We start from the raw sequence: 25,444 nt of genomic DNA on the forward strand, positions 1-25,444 counted from the left end.
TCTTTTTGAAGAGATGGATACTGTGTGCTCCGGATCAAAAGATGAAAAGGACCATCCAGACTTATCAGCAACAAGTCCAAAGGCCAGGGTCTGTCATGGTGTTGTAATGTTTTTTTTAACAGGTTGACAATGACAACCTGTACTGCTGCACACCTTAAGATGTGGTATTCTTGGTGCTGAAACATCTTTTAAGTGGCATGAGATGTAATCAGAACAAGTTGGTATAGTATGGAAAATGCTCATTTAAAAAACAGTGTTTTTTTTTTTTTACGTTTACTTCGTCTTTTATTTAATTGCAGACAGTATTAACTCAAGATCTTTTATGTTTTGTCTTCATTTCTTTAGTTACCCACCTTAAGAAGTGTTTGCAGGAAGAACAGGACAAAATAACACCTCAAACACTTAATCATTTGGTAAATTTAAAATTGTCAGCTTACATTATCAAAACTGCTTGTATGGATCAATAAATATTTTTACTGTTTGTTGAGACTTCTTGTCAATTCTACATAATACCTTTAAAGGTGTGAGGGATTGAATAATTACAATTGCAACTGTTTATAAATATAAAAGTAAATAATGGTGTGATGACAGGAAACACAAGTGAGTGTAACTATGGGCTATGCAGGTTTCTGCACTCTACTATGAAAAACCATTATTAAGTTTTAGAAAAGTCTACAAATCTGTAAAGCATCAAAAGCTTAATGTATTAGTTTAAGATGGCAAAATCTAGTATGAATGTTGCATCCTTAAGTACAGATTTCAAATCCATTTCAACAATGTTAGCAGTGTTTATGCATACCTCTCTTTGAATGAATCTAATGATGAGGAAGAAGACCACTTCCGACACACTTTGTAAGACGAAAAAGAATGGGATAGGCTAGCCACAACAAATAAAAACTGATCAGTAGAAAGATAAGAAGCCAAGGCCAAAATTTTATTACACTTTCATTACATTTACAAAACAACAAACATACCAGGATAGACAAAGCTTTGGATCCACCATAAATGTTTCCCAAGAAAAGGACTGTTGCGGGAAGCCATGACACTGCTGCTGACCTAAAAAAAACAGATAAATAATACATTAAAGGGCAGTGTATTTAGACAAGGTCGTAATTATTTGTTGCAGTGATGTTAGATTATTGAGTTTTATCTACACAACTTCATTTGGCTACCTGGGAAAACCATTAATCTCCACCCATCCAAGCCTTCCAGTCACCCAGAGTAGGACAGCTCCTGAGAACGACTGCCACCTCAAAGTTGAGCCATGAAAATGCAAGTTAATTCATGACTACTTGAATTAAGTATAAGGAGGTTACATTAATATGAAATAAATCGGACGTCGGAGTACGGATTAAAAAAATAATAAAAGTAAATAGACCATACACATTAAAGCTGCGATTCAGACTTACCCTTGAAAAAGCGTGGGATACGTGAACCTCAAGACAGACAACACATACTGAAAATACAAATATTTGCTTTGCATTACTGCATGCGTGTTTAAAAGTTATGCACAGAGAGCTCCAAAACAAACTGCACAGCCCAATACACAATAAAGCTAAGAAACAATAGGAAAAGTAAACGAATACAACAGCATTTCAGACGCAACAAATAAGATTATTGATTCCTTACCTTATTTGTGAAACAGGACGCTACGAAAAAGATACAAAACACAAGACCTGGATTGTCTCGCGCTAAATTCATCGGTCAAGAAACCGCTATATAAGATTTTATATAAACAAATATACACACATATGTACAGTATATATGTTTATCTAAGTATGGCCTGCTAGCCACGTAACGTATATGTTTTGTTAAAGCTATGTCCAAGGTTTAGGACACACCCTTTATACGTAGTGGTGCGTTTATGTTAACGAGTATAATTTTTACACTAAAAATGTGAATGGGCATGAAAATTTGTGATAAAAATCAAACACTAAATACTTTTCTTTCATGCTGTTTAAATGTTAAAAGACAATATTTAAAGCCATTTTAAGTTAAGAAGTATTCTTTGACTTTTACTTTGAAAAGTACCCTCTCTGCCGCCCCACACCAGACTTGGGTAAGGTTCGTCTGATAACACAGCTGCTGTCATTCGACAAACACGAAATAGGTTTACGAAAATAACTCACGTTAAAACGTCTCCGCAATACTTATATTCTACTAACAAAGAATCAATTTTTTTTTAATTTATTATTATTATTATTATTATTTTTTTTTTTACAAATATTGTCAGGTTGTACGTTATATCAACACTAACTTCTCTAAAACCTACAATTATGGATCAAGTAGACGTAGCCGTAAAAGAAATTAAGGTGAGTCTTTCCTGTCAATTACAATGGTATAGTAACTTTAGCAAATTAGTCAATTTAAGACTACGGCCTACAGCGGATTAACAAGGCTTGGCTAGGCCCGTAGATGTAAGTGAGCCGTTTGAAAGGACGTATTTGCTTCTGTATATATATACACCAGACCCTAATGTAATTCCTTCAGCTTTTATTAAACATTTTTATTTTGGGGATAACATATTCACTCATTTTTATAAGAAAAAAACCCCCCTGATAATTAACAATTGATATTAACATACAGGTAATCGGTATCAACACGGAAGCAAATACGTCCTATGAGCCGTCAGTAAAGTTTGAAAGGACGTATTTGCTTCCGTGTTACAATGTGTGTGTGTGTGTGTATATATATATATATATACAGTGTATCACAAAAGTGAGTACACCCCTCACATTTCTGCAGATATTTAAGTATATCTTTTCATGGGACAACACTGACAAAATGACACTTTGACGCAATGAAAAGTAGTCTGTGTGCAGCTTATATAACAGTGTAAATTTATTCTTCCCTCAAAATAACTCAATATACAGCCATTATTGTCTAAACCACCGGCAACAAAAGTGAGTACACCCCTAAGAGACTACACCCCTAAATGTCCAAATTGAGCACTGCTTGTCATTTTCCCTCCAAAATGTCATGTGATTTGTTAGTGTTACTAGGTCTCAGGTGTGCATAGGGAGCAGGTGTGTTCAATTTAGTAGTACAGCTCTCACACTCTCTCATACTGGTCACTGAAAGTTCCAACATGGCACCTCATGGCAAAGAACTCTCTGAGGATCTTAAAAGACGAATTGTTGCGCTACATGAAGATGGCCAAGGCTACAAGAAGATTGCCAACACCCTGAAACTGAGCTGCAGCACAGTGGCCAAGATCATCCAGCGTTTTAAAAGAGCAGGGTCCACTCAGAACAGACCTCGCGTTGGTCGTCCAAAGAAGCTGAGTGCACGTGCTCAGCGTCACATCCAACTGCTGTCTTTGAAAGATAGGCGCAGGAGTGCTGTCAGCATTGCTGCAGAGATTGAAAAGGTGGGGGGTCAGCCTGTCAGTGCTCAGACCATACGCCGCACACTACATCAAATTGGTCTGCATGGCTGTCACCCCAGAAGGAAGCCTCTTCTGAAGTCTCTACACAAGAAAGCCCGCAAACAGTTTGCTGAAGACATGTCAACAAAGGACATGGATTACTGGAACCATGTCCTATGGTCTGATGAGACCAAGATTAATTTATTTGGTTCAGATGGTCTCAAGCATGTGTGGCGGCAATCAGGTGAGGAGTACAAAGATAAGTGTGTCATGCCTACAGTCAAGCATGGTGGTGGGAATGCCATGGTCTGGGGCTGCATGAGTGCAGCAGGTGTTGGGGAGTTACATTTCATTGAGGGACACATGAACTCCAATATGTACTGTGAAATACTGAAGCAGAGCATGATCCCCTCCCTCCGGAAACTGGGTCGCAGGGCAGTGTTCCAGCATGATAATGACCCCAAACACACCTCTAAGACGACCACTGCTTTATTGAAGAGGCTGAGGGTAAAGGTGATGGACTGGCCAAGCATGTCTCCAGACCTAAACCCAATAGAACATCTTTGGGGCATCCTCAAGCGGAAGGTGGAGGAGCGCAAAGTCTCGAATATCCGCCAGCGCCGTGATGTCGTCATGGAGGAGTGGAAAAGCATTCCAGTGGCAACCTGTGAAGCTCTGGTAAACTCCTTGCCCAGGGGAGTTAAGGCAGTTCTGGGAAATAATGGTGGCCACACAAAATATTGACACTTCAGGAACTTTCACTAAGGGGTGTACTCACTTTTGTTGCCGGTGGTTTAGACATTAATGGCTGTATATTTTGTTATTTTGAGGGAAGAATAAATTTACACTGTTATATAAGCTGCACACAGACTACTTTTCATTGTTTCAAAGTGTCATTTTGTCAGTGTTGTCCCATGAAAAGATATACTTAAATATCTGCAGAAATGTGAGGGGTGTACTCACTTTTGTGATACACTGTATATACAGTTAGGCCCAGAAATATTTGGACAGTGACACAAGTTTTGGCATTTTAGCTGTTTACCAAAACATATCCAAGATACAGTTATATAATCAATATGGGCTTAAAGTGCAGACTCTCAGCTTTAATTCAAGGTATTCACATCCTAATTGGAGGAAGGATTTAGGAATTACAGCTCTTTAATATGTAGCTGCCTCTTTTTCAAGGGACCAAAAGTAATTGGACAATTATCTCAAAAGCTATTTCATGGGCTGCATGGGTTATTCCCTCATTAATCCATCATCAATTAAGCAAGTAAAATGTCTGGAGTTGATTCCAGGTGTAGCATTTGCATTTGGAAGCCGTTGCTGTGAACCCACAACATGCGGTCAAAGGAGCTCTCAATGGAAGTGAAACAGACCATCATTAGGCTGAAAAAAAAAAGAAATCCATCACAGAGATAGCGGAAATGTTAGAAGTGGCAAAATCAACAGTTTGGTACATTCTGGGGGAAAAAGAGCGCACTGTTGAGCTCGGGGACTCGAAAAGACCTGGACGTCCACGGAAGACAACAGTGGTGGATGATCGCAGAATCCTTTCCATGGTGAAGAAAAACCCCTTCACAACATCCACCCAAGTGAAGAACACTCTACAGGAGGTAGGTTTATCAGTATCTAAGTTTACCATAAAGAGAAGACTTCATGAGAGCAAATACAGAGGGTTCACCACAAGGTGCAAATTATTAATCAGACTCAAAAATAGTAAAGGCCACATTAGACTTTGCCAAAAAACATCTAAAGAAGCCAGCCCAGTTCTGGAACAGCATTCTTTGGACAGATGAAACTAAGATTACCTGTACCAGAAAGATGGGAAGAATAAAGTATGGAGAAGGCTTGGAACGGCTCACGATCCAAAGCACACCACATCCTCTGTAAAACATGGTGGAGGCAGTGTGATGGCATGGGCATGCATGGCTTCCAATGGCACTGGGTCACTAGTGTTTATTGATGATGTGACAGAAGACAGAAGCAGCCGGATGAATTCTGAAGTGTACAGTGATATACTTTCTTCTCAGATTCAACCAAATGCAGCAAGGTTGATTGGACAGCGCGTCACAGTACAGATGGACAATGACCCAAAACATACTGCGAAAGCAACCCAGGAGTTTTTTTAAGGCAAAGAAGTGGAATATTCTGCAATGGCTGAGTCAATCACCAGATCTTAACCTGATTGAGCATGAATTTCACTTGCTTAAGACAAAACTTAAGGCAGAAAGACCCACAAACAAGCAACAACTGAAGACAGCCACAGTAAAGGCCTGGCAAAGCACCACAAATGAGGAAACCCAGCTTTTGGTGATGTCCATGGGTTTCAGACTTCAGGCAGTCATTGCCTGCAAAAGATTCTCAACAAAGTATTAAAAATGAACATTTTATTTATGGTGAAGTTAATTTGTCCAATTACTTTTGAACCCCTGAAATGAGGAGGCTTTGTAGAAAAATGGTTGCAATTCCTAAATGTTTTATAGGATATTTTTGTTTAACCCCTTGAATTAAACATGAAAGTCTACACTTCAATTACATCTCAGTTGTTTTATTTCAAATCCAATGTGGTGGCATGCAGAGCCCAAATCATGAAGATTGTGTCACTGTCCAAATATTTCTGGGCCTAACTGTATATATATATGTATATATATATATATGTATATATATATATATATGTATATATATATATATGTACAGGGGTTGGACAAAATAACTGAAACACCTGTCATTTTAGTGTGGGAGGTTTCATGGCTAAATTGGACCAGTCTGGTGGCCAATCTTCATTAATTGCACATTGCACCAGTAAGAGCAGAGTGTGAAGGTTCAATTAGCAGGGTAAGAGCACAGTTTTGCTCAAAATATTGCAATCCACACAACATTATGGGTGACATACCAGAGTTCAAAAGAGGACAAATTGTTGGTGCACGTCTTGCTGGCGCATCTGTGACCAAGACAGCAAGTCTTTGTGATGTATCAAGAGCCACGGTATCCAGGGTAATGTCAGCATACCACCAAGAAGGACAAACCACATCCAACAGGATTAACTGTGGACGCAAGAGGAAGCTGTCTGAAAGGGATGTTCGGGTGCTAACCCGGATTGTATCCAAAAAACATAAAACCACGGCTGCCCAAATCACGGCAGAATTAAATGTGCACCTCAACTCTCCTGTTTCCACCAGAACTGTCCGTCGGGAGCTCCACAGGGTCAATATACACGGCCGGGCTGCTATAGCCAAACCTTTGGTCACTCGTGCCAATGCCAAACGTCGGTTTCAATGGTGCAAGGAGCGCAAATCTTGGGCTGTGGACAATGTGAAACATGTATTGTTCTCTGATGAGTCCACCTTTACTGTTTTCCCCACATCCGGGAGAGTTACGGTGTGGAGAAGCCCCAAAGAAGCGTACCACCCAGACTGTTGCATGCCCAGAGTGAAGCATGGGGGTGGATCAGTGATGGTTTGGGCTGCCATATCATGGCATTCCCTTGGCCCAATACTTGTGCTAGATGGGCGCGTCACTGCCAAGGACTACCGAACCATTCTGGAGGACCATGTGCATCCAATGGTTCAAACATTGTATCCTGAAGGCGGTGCCGTGTATCAGGATGACAATGCACCAATACACACAGCAAGACTGGTGAAAGATTGGTTTGATGAACATGAAAGTGAAGTTGAACATCTCCCATGGCCTGCACAGTCACCAGATCTAAATATTATTGAGCCACTTTGGGGTGTTTTGGAGAAGCGAGTCAGGAAACGTTTTCCTCCACCAGCTTCACGTAGTGACCTGGCCACTATCCTGCAAGAAGAATGGCTTAAAATCCCTCTGACCACTGTGCAGGACTTGTATATGTCATTTCCAAGACGAATTGACGCTGTATTGGCCGCAAAATGAGGCCCTACACCATACTAATAAATTATTGTGGTCTAAAACCAGGTGTTTCAGTTATTTTGTCCAACCCCTGTATATATACATATACAGTATATGGGTGATTCTTCAATTGCGGGCTCTTTTTACCATCTTAACCTTTGAAAAATAAAATTATTAATAATTTATTTTTAATTATATCAAGATCATGCTTTAGAGCAGGGGTCATCAAACTACGGCCCGATGCTTTCATTTGACCGGCCCCTTTAACCACAGCAGCAATACATGTTGTCTGGCCACTGTTCATCTTTAAACTCACAGTATTATAGCGGAAAAAAATAACAGGAAACAAAAATTGGTCACGTGGAGTCTCCGTAGATTATACGGCAGCGATCCAACGGGTGGCGCTCCAAGCATGGTGGGTTCTGCGAGAGGCAAAGCAGTTAAATGGAATTTCATTATGAAAATCGTCGTGTCCTGTGTTAATTTCATTAAAACTAATGCTCTTAACTACAGGCAGATTCAGGAATTATTGTCCTGTTTGGACGCGAACAATGTTGCTTGGTATACGACCTTTGTTTGGAATACAACTCGCGTGCTAGAACTTGTACGGGTCAAAATGAGTCATGACACCGCGCGCGACCCTTGTTTACCTCTCGCGAGACAAAGCTACGAGCGTTAACGGTGTGCCGTGTTGCTAAGCAACATGAGGGCGAACTATTACATTACATTATTTCTTGGATGAAACACCCGCTTAATGATTAAGATTATTGTTTATATTAATCTGGACATTTCCATGTATAGTACATGACTTAAAATAGTGTTCAACCAAGTTTGTACTTGTTCTTTTCAGTGGTGTATTAATATGGGATGATGTGAGGTGGTCACAGGTGCGCTTATATCGGGGATTTTACAACGGCTTTGAACGCAGCTCAGCCAATCAGATTTTAGGACCGGAACTATCCGTTTTATACATTATTTTATACAACCCCATCAACGTGTAATATGTCAATAACAATAGGATTTTTTTTCATGGGAACGGATTAATCATTTTCCCTTTATTTCTAATGGGAGAAATTCGTTTGGTACACGTCCTGTTTGGTATGAATCCAAGGATCTGGAACGGATTAAGGACGTATACCGAGGTACAACTGTACCTGTGAGCAGACTTTATCGAAGTTTAAACACCTTAAATCTCCAACTAGATTCAGACTCACTCATCAACACTTATTACCTATTATGACTGGCAGTAACAAATATGGAACCTGATGCTGACTGTCTCGTCAGGCAAAAGCAGACTCACAGTTCACACTGATTTTTGGGGAAACACTGTATGAGTTGGGATAATGGAAATGATTAAAATAAATAAAATGTCTGCATTATCATTATGAAGTAAAATTATACTACAGTTATACACAGCAGACAATACATCCAGTATACATAGTAAATAGCTTTTTTGGGGTGTGTTTACTATTTCATCTGCGGTCCGGCCCCCCAAAACACTGAAGAACAGTAATCCGGCCCTTAAGTTAAAAAGTTTGAGGACCCCTGGTTTAAATAGTAAAATAATGTTGATGTTTTTACTCTGCATACTTCTAATTTTCTAAATGTAACATCAAAACATTAACAGCTTATTAGAACTGTACAATTCACTGCTTTTCATAAAGAGTGGACAGTTGTAGCCTAGTGGTTAAGGTACTGGACTAGTAATCAGAAGGCTGCTGGTTCAAGCCCCACCACTGCCAGGTTGCTGCTGTTGGGCCCTTGAGCAAGTCCCATAACCCTTAATTGCTCAGACTGTATACTGTAACTGTATTGTAAATCGCTTTGGATAAATGCGTCTGATAAATGCTGAAAATGTAATGTAAATGTAAATAAAAAGATAAAATGAATATTGAGCAGAATTAAGTTCACCTTATTGGTCCGGCACTCCACAACAGTCCGAGTTTCTAATGTGGCCCCTTGGAAAATTTAATTGCCCACCCCTGACCAAAGGCGTAACACCCAACCATCCTTGCTTTCTACTTTAATGTAGCTACCTACTAAAAATATCAACCAAAACTTGTGAATATTACTCCACTGTTACACTGGTGAATCGCGCTTCTTCGTGTGGTTATTTAAGAGGCTTATACAAGAAAAAAAAAAAGAAAACATTAAGAGGCTTCCAGTTTAGTGACGTCAATTCAGTGCGCAGTAGCATTAGCTTATATGTAGCAATATTCATATTTTGACTCTTTAACGACTTCATAATTCAGAGGATCCAGTGATAATAGACAGAAGAATCTCCATAAAACAAAACGTAACAGCTTTGGAACATTTTTTATGACTACAGGATGCGAGAGAGGCAATTTGCGAAATCTCCATTCATATTCCCATTCAAAATTTCTCTTAGACCCGGGTTACCAAATATGGGCATAACAACATGGCGTGACATACAAAATGAAGAAACGACTTCAGTGGTCTATATGCACTACAGTTCCCATGCGCCCGCGGACTCTCACGTGACTATTACATGTACCCGGTCAGCCGCTCCGGAGTTTTGATTTAGTTCAGATGGGTTCAATTCCACGAATCTTAAACTCTTCTGTTTGTGTGTCTCGTTGTGAAGTATTGCCAATCGTGTTTGCGCTCCTTATTTCTGAATCTAACTGTTACCGTGTATAATCCTTGTTGTGTTCCGTTTACTGTTTTGGTTTTCGCTGCCGGTCAGTTTCTGCCTTGTGACATGTTGGTATTTTAATTAAAATATAAAGTATGTAAACAATCGCGATTGTCACATTTCTAACATCGTGTGAAAACGTTTATTCGAATTAACCGAATTAATCGTGAAAATCGCCCAGCCCTAACAGCAATGTACAAAAGTCAGCCCCTTTTTAGATCTCTACTGCCTCTGCACATTTTTCACACTGAATGATTTCAGGATAATGAACCAAACATTTACAAAGAGGGTACTTCTTGTAAGCAGTGTTGTAAGAAAACAAATTTGCTACCTACTGGTATCACACCAAATGGTTTCAGATCCTTAAACATTATTTGTTTTACTATTTTATTATACATATTTTATTATACATAGCTTTTAGAAGCAGAAGTGGGATAAAGGATAATTTCTTGTCAAGGGTCATATAATATGTGTGTGTGTGTATATATATATATATATATATATATATATATATACATATATATATATATATATATATATATATATATATATATATATATATATATATATATATATATATATATATATATATATATATATATATATATATATATATATATTGTAGCGTCAGTGGGAGGAGCCGTGGTATCCAGGCTTACCGTCAGCGTGTATCCCAGTGTGGGAGACTGGGTGGCTGCGGTGAGAGCTGGATAGGTAGCTTATATGTTTGTCTGTTGTATGAATGTATGTGTGTATGTATGAGTGTACGTCCTAAACCACTGAGAGATCTGCCAAGGGCAGCTCACTCGAGGCCCCGACGCCCGCCTTCCTGCTCGCCGGCGCCACATTGGTGCCAGAAGTGGGATTGTGATGTCTGGGAGGCTCTGGTGGTTCGGTGGGCCAATATGCCCGATCTGTCTGAGTGCGCTGGCCCCGGGGTTGTTGCGAGGGCATGGAAAGCCAGGTGCAGCAGGGGTGTTGAAACAGCGGCTCGGCAGTGTAATGGGGTGAGGTCCGGACATGGAGCCACCCAGTGGTCGCTGGTGAGTAGGTCACCGGGACGGTTGACCTTTAGGGAGGGGGCTATGTAGCGTCAGTGGGAGGAGCCGTGGTATCCAGGCTTACCGTCAGCGTGTATCCCAGTGTGGGAGACTGGGTGGCTGCGGTGAGAGCTGGATAGGTAGCTTATATGTTTGTCTGTTGTATGAATGTATGTGTGTATGTATGAGTGTACGTCCTAAACCACTGAGAGATCTGCCAAGGGCAGCTCACTCGAGGCCCCGACGCCCGCCTTCCTGCTCGCCGGCGCCACAATATATATATATATATATATATACTGTCGCGGACAAACTTTACAGTGTACACACTTGAGTGTAATTACAATATTTCAATGTTTTATTATAAAAAGATTTAACAATCTGAACGTCAAACATTGCTTATCTTGTCTGATCTATAATAAATACGCATAAGTATAAATGCATGTGTATCAATTACACTTTAACACAAACTTTAACACAAACATTAACACACAACATTTTGGCATTGTAATCTCTCTCTGCCCACATAAAACAGAATAATAGCAGGCTACACACTTCAATATATTCCAAAAGTTAACTGCTTAGTTTATAGTTACAGATATTTCTTAAAAGTGTATGAACGTGTACGATTAGTTATGCCTGTAATCCAGAATTAAGGTATATACCGTAACAAAAAATATGAATGTAAATGTTCATGTTGCGATGACGGTGATGTAAAATAATGTTAAAATAATTCAAAGTCCAAACATTTGAGTGGTTAACGAGAACGCGACTTTACATGTCACACAAGCTCGGTGCAAAACACGAGCACGGAAACGGTACAAATCCGATCTCTTCCCTACACACCAGACAATATATTTTATAATTCACATTACACGACAGGTGAGACATTCTTTTTTCTTAATATAGCGCTTTTATTTAGGAAAAAATAGTTCTTACATAGGCAGGAAAATCTATGGCAGACAAGAGTCAGAACAGCGGATTGGGCGTAACGTTATTATTATTGTTTGCTCCTTTTTCTCAACACTTGTGCTCGATTTACACTGAAGATATATTTAGTAAATAAGTACATGTCCGCGCATGCACGCGCTTGTGTTCATTTCCGGTTGAACTAATAAAAAATGTTGATTTTGAAAAATTAAAAGACGAGCCGTTTTTCAGTTTCTGCTTGTTAGCTCACAGCTAACGCTAGCCAGTGTGCAGTGTTGCCAACTCCTCAGTAAGGAAAGTAGCTATTGGCTGTCCTAAAAGTCGCTAGAAGTCGCTAAATGACGTCATTGCCTAATTTGCATATGAGGAATAACATCGTGGGAAAGACAAAAAGTGGGTAAAAAAACACCCTAAATATGTTTAGAACTACAAATGAACATTCTTCTGTTAATTCGTGGTTTGTTTTTGTTTTTTAAGAAAATACTGAGCTACTCTGGGCAGGGTTGCCAGATTGCGACAGTAATTTTCAGCCAAAATGCATGAAAAAACGCCCAAAACACAGGATAAGCAGATGGTGTTTAGCATTTCACAAATAATAAACCAGTTAAACCATCATGACCTACAAATTAATATCTTAAAATGTACAGATCAGTAATTATATATTATAAAGGAAAATTTTTTTTTGCTTGCATGTCTTTAAAGTAGCCTGCCAAGTTTGTAAAATGCATTATTTGTTAGGACACACAACCCTTTGCATGTAAATAAAAATAAACTTGCAAGCAATGAAAGTTCAACCTCTCGTACATATGAGACTTGCTTACCTTCATATTCAACTCAAATCACTTGTCTAACATATGAATCACTGTATTGATGGGCGTGGCAACAGTGTCTTGGACTGGAAAGAATAACCTGTCAATCAAACTTTTGACAACGGGTTGGATGTGGTGGGAGAAGGTAGGGAGAAGGGAGACCAATTTATATTCCACCTGCTTTAGCAATAGCTTTTTTTATTTATATTTTAAGCTGCCAAAATAATTACAAACCAGCCCAAATTTTGTCCACCTGCCAAAGTGTGTTTTTCCCTGCCAATTTCCAACAAAATCCGCTCATTTTGGTGGAATCCCGCCCAATCTGGCAACACTGACTGTGATACTGACCGCCCGTGCTTGAGGACAGTAACTGCAGAACAATGTGTGTTTTCACGTTCGAGTCTCCAAAAGTCTCCAATAACACCAGAAAAAGTCGCTAGATTTGTCGCTAGTCGCTTTTTTGAAAAAAAGTCGCTAGAGGGGTCTGAAAAGTCGCTAAATATAGCGACAAAGTCGCTAAGTTGGCAACACTGCCAGTGTGGCTCTTCACTCGTCTCTCTGTGTTATCACCAGTGAGCACCCCACAGCCAATCAGCGAGCTCCAACCGCCTACCCCTCCCACCCCTCCCTTACTGTGGATGCGCGCATGTCCTAAAGTCTCAGTTTTCAAGGTAAACCTGAAGCAGAAATTTGGTGCTTCACATTTAAAAAGTACCGTCACCATTTCTGCAAATATTTCATTATATCTTTTCATGGGACAACACTATAGACATGAAACTTGGATATAACTTAGAGTAGTCAGTGTACAACTTGTATAGCAGTGTAGATTTACTGTCTTCTGAAAATAACTCAACACACAGCCATTAATGTCTAAATAGCTGGCAACATAAGTGAGTACACCCCACAGTGAAAATGTCCAAATTGTGCCCAAATGTGTCGTTGTCCCTCCCTGGTGTCATGTGTCAAGGTCCCAGGTGTAAATGGGGAGCAGGGCTGTTAAATTTGGTGTTTTGGGTACAATTCTCTCATACTGGCCACTGGATATTCAACATGGCACCTCATGGCAAAGAACTCTCTGAGGATGTGAGAAATAGAATTGTTGCTCTCCACAAAGATGGCCTGGGCTATAAGAAGATTGCTAACACCCTGAAACTGAGCTACAGCATGGTGGCCAAGGTCATACAGCGGTTTTCCAGGACAGGTTCCACTCGGAACAGGCTTCGCCGGGGTCGATCAAAGAAGTTGAGTCCACGTGTTCGGCGTCATATCCAGAGGTTGGCTTTAAAAAATAGACACATGAGTGCTGCCAGCATTGCTGCAGAGGTTGAAGACGTGGGAGGTCAGCCTGTCAGTGCTCAGACCATACGGCGCACACTGCATCAACTCGGTCTGCATGGTCGTCATCCCAGAAGGAAGCTGACGCACAAGAAAGCCCGTAAACAGTTTGCTGAAGACAAGCAGTCCAAGAACATGGATTACTGGAATGCCCTGTGGTCTGACGAGACCAAGATAAACTTGTTTGGCTCAGATGGTGTCCAGCATGTGTGGCGGCGCCCTGGTGAGAAGTACCAAGACAACTGTATCTTGCCTACAGTCAAGCATTGCGGTGGTAGCATCATGGTCTTGGGCTGCATGAGTGTTGCTGGCACTGGGGAGCTGCAGTTCATTGAGGGAAACATGAATTCCAACATGTACTGTGACATTCTGAAACAGAGCATGATCCCCTCCCTTCGAAAACTGGCAGTTTTCCAACAGGATAACGACCCCAAACACAACCTCCAAGATGACAACTGCCTTGCTGAGGAAGCTGAAGGTAAAGGTGATGGACTAAACCCAATTGAGCACCTGTGGCGCATCCTCAAGTGGAAGGTGGAGGAGTTCAAGGTGTCTAACATCCACCAGCTCCGTGATGTCATCATGGAGGAGTGAAAGAGGATTCCAGTAGCAACCTGTGCAGCTCTGGTGAATTCCATGCCCAGGAGGGTTAAGGCAGTGCTGGATAATAATGGTGGTCACACAAAATATTGACACTTTGGGCACAATTTGGACATGTTCACTGTGGGGTGTACTCACTTATGTTGCCAGCCATTTAGACATTAATGGCTGTGTGTTGAGTTATTTTCAGAAGACAGTAAATCTACACTGCTATACAAGTTGTACACTGACTACTCTAAGTTATATCCAAGTTTTATTTCTATAGTGTTGTCCCATGAAAAGATATAATAAAATATTTGCAGAAATGTGAGGGGTGTACTCACTTTTGTGATACACTGTATATATGGGTGATTCTTCAATTGGGGGAACTTTTACATCCCTAGGTTATAAATTTGTGTTAAAAATACTTTATTACAAAACAAATATTTTAGGTATTAAAAAGATCATTCATTGCATCACTAAAAAAAATTACATACCAAAATAATTCATTTTTTATGATGATTTAAACATCAATATTTTGCTACTTTGTCCTTGTCCCCAACCCAGACTTTAAAACTTCTCTGCTCTAATAAAATGCTAAAAAGTGATCAATTCATTATAAAAATCACAATATCAGTTTTATAATAACTTAGAAACAAAATGTAAAATTTTTTTTTCATATTTGTACAACTTATGCATATTTTTTAGCAATATATTACTGTCCCCAGCATTATCGTCATTACCGCAACAGTGTATGGTTTCTGTAGGGAATCATTTGAAGGTAACACTTGTTTATGTTGTAACTAGAGATGCATGAGTACTGATACTAGTATCGGGTATTAGCCCGATACCGCGCTCATTAACTCGTACTCGCACTCGCAAATGAGGCTCCGATACTAAACATCCGATACCTTGTGACATTGCGAGATTTTTTTACTTCTAAAACTAAAGCAATTCATTTTTCACCCACGGGAGACAGATTGAATTATTCTCACTGACCACGCTCACACGCACGTTTAATGTTATTTAGTTCCGTTTGAAAAAAAAACCCCTTCAAAATAGAGCTAACAGTGAAGATAACCGGTTACAAAAGCAGCGACCGCTGTTATAGGACGTGTTTGTGTTCAAGGCTCTGTTCACAGTGTCGATACAAGTGATTCAGGAATCGACTCATTTTAAGCTTCTTTTCTCAGTCATCTCTCCGTGTTTACTGTTATAATGAATGATGCGGTTGTAAATAAACACCAACTACTACAGAACATTTTGTGTGACTCGCTTACATTACAAAGCTCAGGCTTAATTATACTGGTTATTACCACAGAGCGGGAGCCGACTCAGAGTCGTTTACGATTTACCGAGGTGAACCGCGAATGTATGTGCTGATAGAATCGGCTCAGATGGGATCGGACTGTATTATCCTTTTAAAGTAAATATTTCAATCAGCAGAATCGCATCGCATGTATGATGTGCACAACGTTAATTACGTGCGTTTATTAATGAACGTTAACGTTAGCTTGTCAGAAGCTTTCTCAATCATGTCTGTGCCGTGTTTTTTTTTTTTTTTTTTTTTACAATTAGTGATGGCAACCCAAGCAACTGTTCCACTGCACTATTTTACACTAAAAACTACACTATTCCATAATGCTCCAGATTGCATCATTCTAAATAGGTATCGGTATCGGCGAGTACAAAAATACATGTACTTGTACTCGTACTCGGTTTGGAAAAAATGGTATCGATGCATCCCTAGTTGTAACCATGGAAACAAAGACTCGCAAGGAAGCACATGCCAGCCATGAGAGAAGCTTGACATTTTAATGTCTGGAAATGTGAGTAATTTAATCATGTATTCCTCCTGATCATAGAGTATATTTATTCAGCGTCATTACCATTTACATCAATATGACAGTACTTTACAAAAAAAAAAAAAAAGAAATTCACACAGTATTTATATGTATTTAAAGTGCATCTTGTACTAGCTGTTGGCCTAGCTAGTTTTTTTCTTAAAAAAAGTAAAAATTGTCATTACTGCAACACGTCATTACCAACACATAATGACATTTTGCTATGCCACTTTGCAAATAAATATGACATATTACATTTCTATGTAAGCTCAATTGTAGCCATCATTAAGTCTTTGCTCTAAAGCAGGGGTCCTCAAACTTTTTAACTTAAGGGCCGGATTACTGTTCTTCAGTGTTTTGGGGGGCCGGACCGCAGATGAAATAGTAAACACACCCCAAAAAAGCTATTTACTATGTATACTGGATGTATTGTCTGCTGTGTATAACTGTAGTATAATTTTACTTCATAATGATAATGCAGACATTTTATTTATTTTAATCATTTCCATTATCCCAACTCATACAGTGTTTCCCCAAAAATCAGTGTGAACTGTGAGTCTGCTTTTGCCTGACGAGACAGTCAGCTACAGGTTCCATATTTGTTACTGCCAGTCATAATAGGTAATAAGTGTTGATGAGTGAGTCTGAATCTAGTTGGAGATTTAAGGTGTTTAAACTTCGATAAAGTCTGCTCACAGGTACAGTGGTACCTCGGTATACGTCCTTAATCCGTTCCAGATCCTTGGATTCATACCAAACAGGACGTGTACCAAACGAATTTCTCCCATTAGAAATAAAGGGAAAATGATTAATCCGTTCCCATGAAAAAAAATCCTATTGTTATTGACATATTACACGTTGATGGGGTTGTATAAAATAATGTATAAAACGGATAGTTCCGGTCCTAAAATCTGATTGGCTGAGCTGCGTTCAAAGCCGTTGTAAAATCCCCGATATAAGCGCACCTGTGACCACCTCACATCATCCCATATTAATACGCCACTGAAAAGAACAAGTACAAACTTGGTTGAACACTATTTCAAGTCATGTACTATACATGGAAATGTCCAGATTAATATAAACAATAATCTTAATCATTAAGCGGGTGTTTCATCCAAGAAATAATGTAATAGTTTGCGAATGTTATGTTCGCCCTCATGTTGCTTAGCAACACGGCACACCGTTAACGCTCGTAGCTTTGTCTCGCGAGAGGTAAACAAGGGTCGCGCGCGGTGTCATGACTCATTTTGACCCGTACAAGTTCTAGCACGCGAGTTGTATTCCAAACAAAGGTCGTATACCAAGCAACATTGTTCGCGTCCAAACAGGACAATAATTCCTGAATCTGCCTGTAGTTAAGAGCATTAGTTTTAATGAAATTAACACAGGACACGACGATTTTCATAATGAAATTCCATTTAACTGCTTTGCCTCTCGCAGAACCCACCATGCTTGGAGCGCCACCCGTTGGATCGCTGCCGTATAATCTACGGAGCCTCTGTTATTTTTTTCCGCTATAATACTGTGAGTTTAAAGATGTACAGTGGCCAGACAACATGTATTGCTGCTGTGGTTAAAGGGGCCGGTCAAATGAAAGCATCGGGCCGTAGTTTGATGACCCCTGCTCTAAAGCATGATCTTGATATAATTAAAAATAAATTATTAATAATTTTATTTTTCAAAGGTTAAGATGGTAAAAAGAGCCCGCAATTGAAGAATCACCCATATACAGGGGTTGGACAAAATAATTTGTTTTGAGTCTAATTACCTCATTTGTTTTTCAGTCATTTGTTATTGTTTAATAATATTTTTAAAATCACTGAGCTGGTCCTGACTGCTTCAGTTCTGGACGTGTTAAACTTTATGAAACAGTTTTTATTGCATTTGCAGTTTAGTTAGAGAAGCTTCAGGTGTGACGCTCCACATCGTTCATATGCTTGTATTTCTGTTTAGTACCGCAACAGCGATTTAGAGCCTAAATTCTGATCCTTAACCAGCGTTACATCTGACTTTAGTAAATAAACAATTCAGAAGTTCGTGTCTTGTTAAAAACTCCACCGTCAATCACACTCAGTTCTGTTCGCATTACAGTGAAGCTGATACACTCGCGCACACACGCGCATACGCAAATCGAAACGTACGGATATTTAAAGACACAGCGCTCTCGTCAAAATCAATCCTGTTATATTGCATGTTTGATGTACATTTATTTACATCTAATTTTTAATTGCCACGAACCTCATGCGGGCCGGTTGGGGATGTCTCGCGGGCCGGATGTGGCCCGCGGGCCGTGCAATGCCCAGGTCTGCCTTTGGTTGTACTCCATTCATTTTCACTACTTAGCAAGCATTTTCAGCTGTTTGTTGCTTTGTTTAAAAAAATAATGTATTTGATGTCATTAATATACTTAATACTGTTATTGTTCAGCATTTGCTCAGCACTAAATGTTACATGTTTATCTTAATTAATAGGTATAACCGAATTTAGCTTGGTCAGTTAATCTAAATTAACGTCACTAGAGTCTTTTCACCTAAAATGAGTTGATCAATCAAGAATCTTGTTACAGAAATGATAATAAAACATTAGAGCCATAAAAAATCATGCTACTTTGACTTTCATACTTAAGTACATTTGAAGGTAAATGCTTTAAGTATTTTAAGGTAAGTACTTTACTAGAGTATTTTACTTTTACTACTACTACTTTTACTGGAGTAATATTTTACCTTGGATATCTCTACTTTAACTTAACTACATGTTTTGTGTACCTTGTCCACCACTTACATTAGACAAAATTAACTTGTGCATATTCATAATGAATTCATTAATGTATTACATGTAGAAATCAATTATTAATCACTCATGAAATAAGACATGAATTCATGCCATTTCCTGTACCTGCACTATAATGTTAAAGGTACGGTAGTGTGTTTATGAATCTGTTCATTCAGTGCAGGTAAACCTTATGAATCCAGCCACATGGCTTAGTGTTTAGCCAAAATGATTATTATTATTATGAATCCTCAGGAAAGTGAAGGGAGATTAGTTTATGCAAAAAAAAAAACTAAACAAAAAAACTCTTTAATCTCTGTACTGTATATTGTCTCTACTACTTAATGATATCGCATTATGTTATGTATGCTAATATAATGTACTGTGTGTTAACAAGAACGACCTATTAACAAGTCATTATAAACATCAATCTTCCACTTCATATACCAAACTGACATTAAAGCAGATGCAGTAAATGTAAAGGCAGTTGAAAATACCCAGAAATGTTAACATTTTTTATTATTTACCATTTAATATTTCATTCACTGCTGCCTGTCCCATATGAGAACATGACAGTGAGGGGTTTGTTTGGAACTATTGGAGGGTTACATGAACCACATGACCGCGTGGCGGCGAGATCAAGGAGTGTCGCAACTCTCTGGTTGTACTGCTCTGGTTGTACTCACCAAAAGAGAGCCGCTCGTTCCGTTGATTTGATTGGTGTAGTTCAGTGACGTCTAATTAATGTGCAGTAGCATTAGCTTTCGTGTAGCATTATTAGTATTACGACCCTTTAACAACCTCGTAATTCAGAGGATCCAGTGATGTACAGGAGAAAAATGTACACAGGACAAAACGTATAGGGTTCTGAACATGTTTATTTAGCAGAGTTAGAGTCGATTTTTTTGAAAACCCCGTTCATTTTTCCCATAGGAAATCTGAGTTAGACCTGGGTCTCCAAATATGGGCATAACGAGGACTACAGAATGACGCACGACTTCAGTGGTCTATTGTTAGAAGCAGACCGTGCCCCCTCCATCCACCCCCCAGTCACAAGAGGACAAAATCAAAGCTGAGCTGACTGCTTACTTGATGTCCCCCAGTGTAGATACTGATACAGGCTCACTTCATTGGTGGAGACACAGGCTCGTGTTCCCTTTAAGAAATCTGTAAAGAACTTTTTGTGGTTTTGCACTTTTCTGAATGTAAGGAGGCTTTGCTGCACATTATTTAAAGTGAGTTGTTTGTGAGCTATTCTTAAAAAGAATATAGCTAATTCAGATTTTTATTTTGTTTTAATTATTGTTATATTGTTATTGTTATGAAGTTTGAGTCTCTTGAAAGGATAATTATAGGTGGTGCTGTTACTATTTTTGCACTTCTGCAGTCTTTATTAATTAAAATGCAAAAAAAAAAAAATCGTAATCGAGAATCGGTAATACATTTTTAAATTATCAAGATTTTTTTTTTTTTTTTTGCAAAATCTCCCAGCCATAATTGCTGTATATGTATTTTGTTTCCAGTGTACAGTTTTACAATGAGGCAAACTAATGGCACAACAAATCTATTTTTCAGAGCCCATGGGGGACTGTAAATGTTTCATCCTCCACATGTTCTTTGACAGATGTAATGAGTGAGCAGCTAGCTAAGCAGCTTCATGAGGAATGTAACTCTTTCACCAACTGCCACAAGTGAGTATACACATTCTGTTTACAGTAAAGCCGGAAAGTCTGCACACCCCTTTCACCTTCTCCACGTTTTATTACGTTACAGACTCTATAATAGATTGAGTTCTTTTTTTGCCTCAAACATCTACACACAATCATCAATAATTACAAGTTAAAACAGGGTTTACAAAATATGCAAGTTTATTTAGGGGGTACATATCTGTACACACCCTTAGCTTAATACTTGGTTGATACACCTTTGGTAGCAATTACAGCTTCAAGCCGTCTTGGGAAAGAAGCTACAAGCTTGGCACACTTGTTTCTGGAAATTTTTGCCCATTCCTTTTGGCATATCCTTGCAAGCTCTGTCAGGTTGGATGGGGAGCGTTGGTACACAGCCATTTTCAGCTCCTTCCACAGATGTTTGATTATATTCAGGTCTTGGCTCTAACTGGGCCACTCAATGACATTCACAGACTTTCTCCGAAGCCACTCCTTTTTTCTGTTGGCTGTGTGCTTCAGGTCGTTCGCATGTTGGAAGGTAAACCTTTGCCCCAGTCTGAGGTGATGAGCTGGTTTCCCCCAGGGTTGAGCTTGGTATTCAGGCCAAAAAGTTCAATTTTCGGTTTATCAGACCAGAGAATCTTGTTTCTCATGGTTTGAGAGTCCTCTAGGTGCCTCCGAGCGAGCTGTCATGTGCCTTTTACTAAGGAGTGGCTTCCGTCTGGCCACCATAAAGGCATGATTTGTGGAGTGCTGCCTGGATGGTTGATCTTCTGATAGGTTCTCCCATCTCCACAAGCATACACTGGAGCTCTGTCGGAGTGACCCTTGGGTTCCTACTCCCTGGCCAAGGCCCTTCTTCCCGGATCACTCAGTTATTATCTGCAGGCCAGGTCTAGGAAGATGTTTGGTGGTTTCAAACTTCATCTATTTACGAATGATGGTGGCTACTGTGCTCTTTGGGATCTGTAAAGCTGCAGCAATTTTTCTCTACCCTTCTCCAGATCTGTGCCTTGACACAATCCTGTTTCTGAGGTCTGCAGGTCTAGGAAGATTTTTGGTGGTTTCAAACTTCATCCTTTTCCGATTGATGGTGGCCACTGTGCTCTTTAGGACCTGTAAAGCTGCAGCAATTTTTCTGTACCCTTCTCCAGATCTATGCCTTGACACAATCCTGTTTCTGAGGTCTGGAGATAATTCCTTTGACCCCATGGCTTGGAGTTTGCTCTGATATGCACTTGTCAACTGTGGGACCTTAAATAGGCAGGTTGTGGCAATCCCCAATCATGTCCAATCAATTGAATTTACCACAGGTGGACTCCAATTAAATTGTAGAAACAGCTCAAGCAGTATCAGTGAATACAAAATGCACCTCAGCTCACTTTTGGGTGTCGTATCAAAGGGTGTGCGCAAATGTCTAAAAACCTGCTTGTCCTATATCAATAACAGTTTACCCTTTGTATAATGCTTATTCAGTGCTGAATGGATGTACAACAAACATCTGCAGTTTTACTGGCTTCAAATTCCAAGGACTGATCATACAGGGTCACATCCTAATACAGGGTGACTAATTATACAGGGTCAAATTTCTTAATTATTGTAAGCAAAACGTTCAGATTTTTTTCTGTTAACCAACTATTGAATGAGTACCAAACCAAGCCGCATATACATTCAGTAGACACTTTTTAAATACTTAGTAGGTACAGTTGGGCGGTATGACGGTGAGACTTTAAAACTGAGACTTTAAGACATTCGCGCATCCACAGTAAGGGAGGGGTGGGAGGGGTAGGTGGTTGGAGCTCACTGATTGGTTGTAGTGATGGGCATTATGGCTCCTTGAAGGGAGCCGGATCTTTTGGCTCGGTTCCTTTTAAAGAGCCGTTCAAAAAAATGACTCTTCGTTCCTCGGGAAGCGCTACTGGGTAAACTATAAGACAGCCCCGATATTAATGTCAATGATGAACAATCATGAACCTTGCCTTAAATGTAGGCCTAATTCAAACAACACTTAAATGAGAAAAAAAGATTTATTTTAAAAGAAGAGAAAAAACTACAGAGAAGAGACATACTGTGGTTGCATCGCATTAAGTTTCAGAACAATCCTCTTTTGTGCAGAGATGTGCCTGTGTTTATTTCTGCTTTAAAACATACGCACCATGAAATAATCAGATTTAACATAATTAAACAAGTTTATTTCTTCTGTAGCTCGGTTACGGCTCTTTCTCTCTCTCTGTCTGTGTGTGTGTGCGTGCGTGCGTGCGTGCGTCTCGCTCTCCGCAATATTAAAAGTGTTTTCGGATTTAAATTTCGACAATAAACAGCTCTTATTATGACTGACTGATTCCTTCTACTGATGCCAAGCTGAATGGGTGGATTACAGCCGACAAGAACTGCGCAGAAATAAAAAAATATATATAAAGAGACGCATTTACACTTATGCGTGAAATATTTATTATAGATCACATAGGATAAGCAATGTTTGACGTTCTGATTGTTTAATTTTTTGAAATAAAACATTTGAATACTGTGATTACACTGTAAAGTTTGTACACTGTAAAGTTTGTACACTGTAAAGTTACCCCCCCCCCCCCCACGGTAATACCGTATACCGCGGTATTTTCTGAAGACGGTATGAAAATCGGCAATACAGCCCAACCCTATAAGTAGGATCACCTTTGCTCTCAAAACAGCCCTTATTATGCTGAAAGTAGCCAAGGAAAACAAAAGCTAAATTGGTATTGGGGGGGCCATTGTGTGCCAATATTTTCCACACCATTAAACTAACTATTTACACAGAGCTGGGTAGATTAATGAATCCATAATGGATTCTTATATTACATAAAGACATTTTCCCCGATTATTTGTCTCATGTCTCACAAACCACCATATACGAAATTACACAAATTCTGAGCTTGAACTAGTCTCTTTCATCCTATATACACAAATGCATCATTGAAACCCCTTCAATTTCTTCTTGAATAACTACCAATACTGTAATAATAATAATACATTTTATTTATAAAGCGCCTTTCACGAGACCCAAGGCCACTGTACAATAAAAAACAATAAAAATTACAGAGAGCATCAACATAAAACAGTAATGTGCATGTAAATAAAATAGATAATAATGTCATGATTAGTATAGTAATGGTATAAAAGTAGAATAAAATACAAGATAAGACAAAATTAAAAGAAAACAATGAAAATGTAAGATGAAAATAAAACACTAAATAAATGATTAAGCGATTGCTCACTCATAAGTTAACTGATAGAGATGTGTTTTGAGACTAACTTTGAATAATGACAATGAATGACAGGTACGTATCTGTAGTGGGAGTTCATTCCAGAGTTTAGGGCCAGCAACACTAAAAGCTCTGTCACCTACAGAATGTAATTTTGCAGATGGAACTGCTAGGAGATGTGAATTTGAGGAGCGTAAAGTGCGTGACGGAACATAGCTCTGAAGTAAGTGAGTCAAGTATGTGGGGGCGAGGCCATGGAGAGACTTATAGACAAGCACCAGTATTTTATAATGCACTCTAAACTGTACTGGAAGCCAGTGAAGATCCCTCAGCACAGGTGTAATATGTTCCCCAGATCTTTTACGGGTCAGCACCCTGGCTGCAGAGTTTTGGACATACTGTAATCTGTTTAAAAGCCGGTTAGGGAGACCATATAACATTGCATTACAATAATCGATACGGGATGTCACAAATGCATGAATAATAGTCTCAGCAGCAGTAAAAGAAAGAAAAGGGCGAATTCTTGAAATGTTCTTAAGATGGTAAAAGGCGGTTTTGCATATATTTTTGATGTGAGGCTCAAATGATAGTGTTGTGTCCAGAATGACACCCAGATTTCGAACCTGAGCAGAGGAAGAAGTAACAAAACCCGGTATAGAAAAATGAATGTTACTGAGCTTCCTGACAGTCGCAGGTGAGGAAATCAGTATGGCCTCAGATTTAGTGCTATTTAGGCTCAGGAAGTTTTTACTCATCCAGGCCCGTACATCAGTCAGACATTCGATTAGTACAGTGGGAGGAAGAGTATGAGATGGTTTGGTGTAGATGTAGATTTGAACATCATCTGCAAAACAGTGAAACTGGAGCCCATGCCTTCTAATTATGTTACCCAGAGGGAGCATATACAATAAAAAGAGCAAGGGGCCAAGCACTGAACCCTGAGGGACACCACGGGACAACACACACGGATCAGACCGAAATCTCCCAACCGAAACAAACTGCTGCCTATCTGTAAGGTAAGATTGGAACCAATTAAAAGCAGTGCCGTTGATGCCAATCAATGTTGCAAGCCTAGTAAGTAGCAAGGTATGGCAAACCGTATCAAAAGCAGCAGTAAGATCTAATAGAATCAACACATTCAGCATCCCCTGGTCAGCAGCTAATAGCAAATCATTCACCACCTTAACTAATGCTGTTTCCGTACTATGGTTCTTCCTGAAACCAGACTGGAACACTTCAAACAGTTCATCTGATTCCAGGTGATCATTTAGCTGAGAAGCAACAGTTCGCTCTAACAATTTGGCCAAAAAAGGAAGATTAGAGATTGGCCTAA

At 39.4% G+C, this 25,444-nt stretch overlaps 2 protein-coding genes across 4 annotated transcripts in view; one reads left to right on the forward strand and one right to left on the reverse strand.

Annotated features, from left to right (window-relative positions):
• The window catches only part of LOC134309771 (transmembrane protein 241), a 37,270-nt gene extending 35,448 nt beyond the window's left edge, over positions 1-1,822 (reverse strand). For all 3 annotated transcript variants that reach the window (XM_062991055.1, XM_062991056.1, XM_062991054.1), the window contains exons 1-5: positions 1,630-1,822; positions 1,410-1,456; positions 1,173-1,250; positions 975-1,056; positions 800-877 (exon numbers count right to left, since the gene is read on the reverse strand). In XM_062991055.1, the coding sequence (XP_062847125.1) occupies positions 800-877; positions 975-1,056; positions 1,173-1,250; positions 1,410-1,456; positions 1,630-1,701 (357 nt within the window). In that variant the 5' untranslated portion in view covers positions 1,702-1,822. The remainder of the gene's footprint in view (positions 1-799; positions 878-974; positions 1,057-1,172; positions 1,251-1,409; positions 1,457-1,629) is intronic.
• Positions 1,823-2,226: 404 nt separating this feature from the next.
• riok3 (RIO kinase 3 (yeast)) overlaps positions 2,227-25,444 on the forward strand; it is a 58,310-nt gene continuing 35,092 nt past the window's right edge. Inside the window, exons 1-2 of the mRNA XM_062991053.1 lie at positions 2,227-2,312; positions 20,775-20,890. Coding sequence (XP_062847123.1) covers positions 2,277-2,312; positions 20,775-20,890 — 152 coding nt within the window. The 5' untranslated portion in view covers positions 2,227-2,276. The remainder of the gene's footprint in view (positions 2,313-20,774; positions 20,891-25,444) is intronic.

This window comes from Trichomycterus rosablanca, chromosome 3 (assembly GCF_030014385.1).
Source record: "Trichomycterus rosablanca isolate fTriRos1 chromosome 3, fTriRos1.hap1, whole genome shotgun sequence".
Lineage (NCBI taxonomy): Eukaryota > Metazoa > Chordata > Actinopteri > Siluriformes > Trichomycteridae > Trichomycterus > Trichomycterus rosablanca.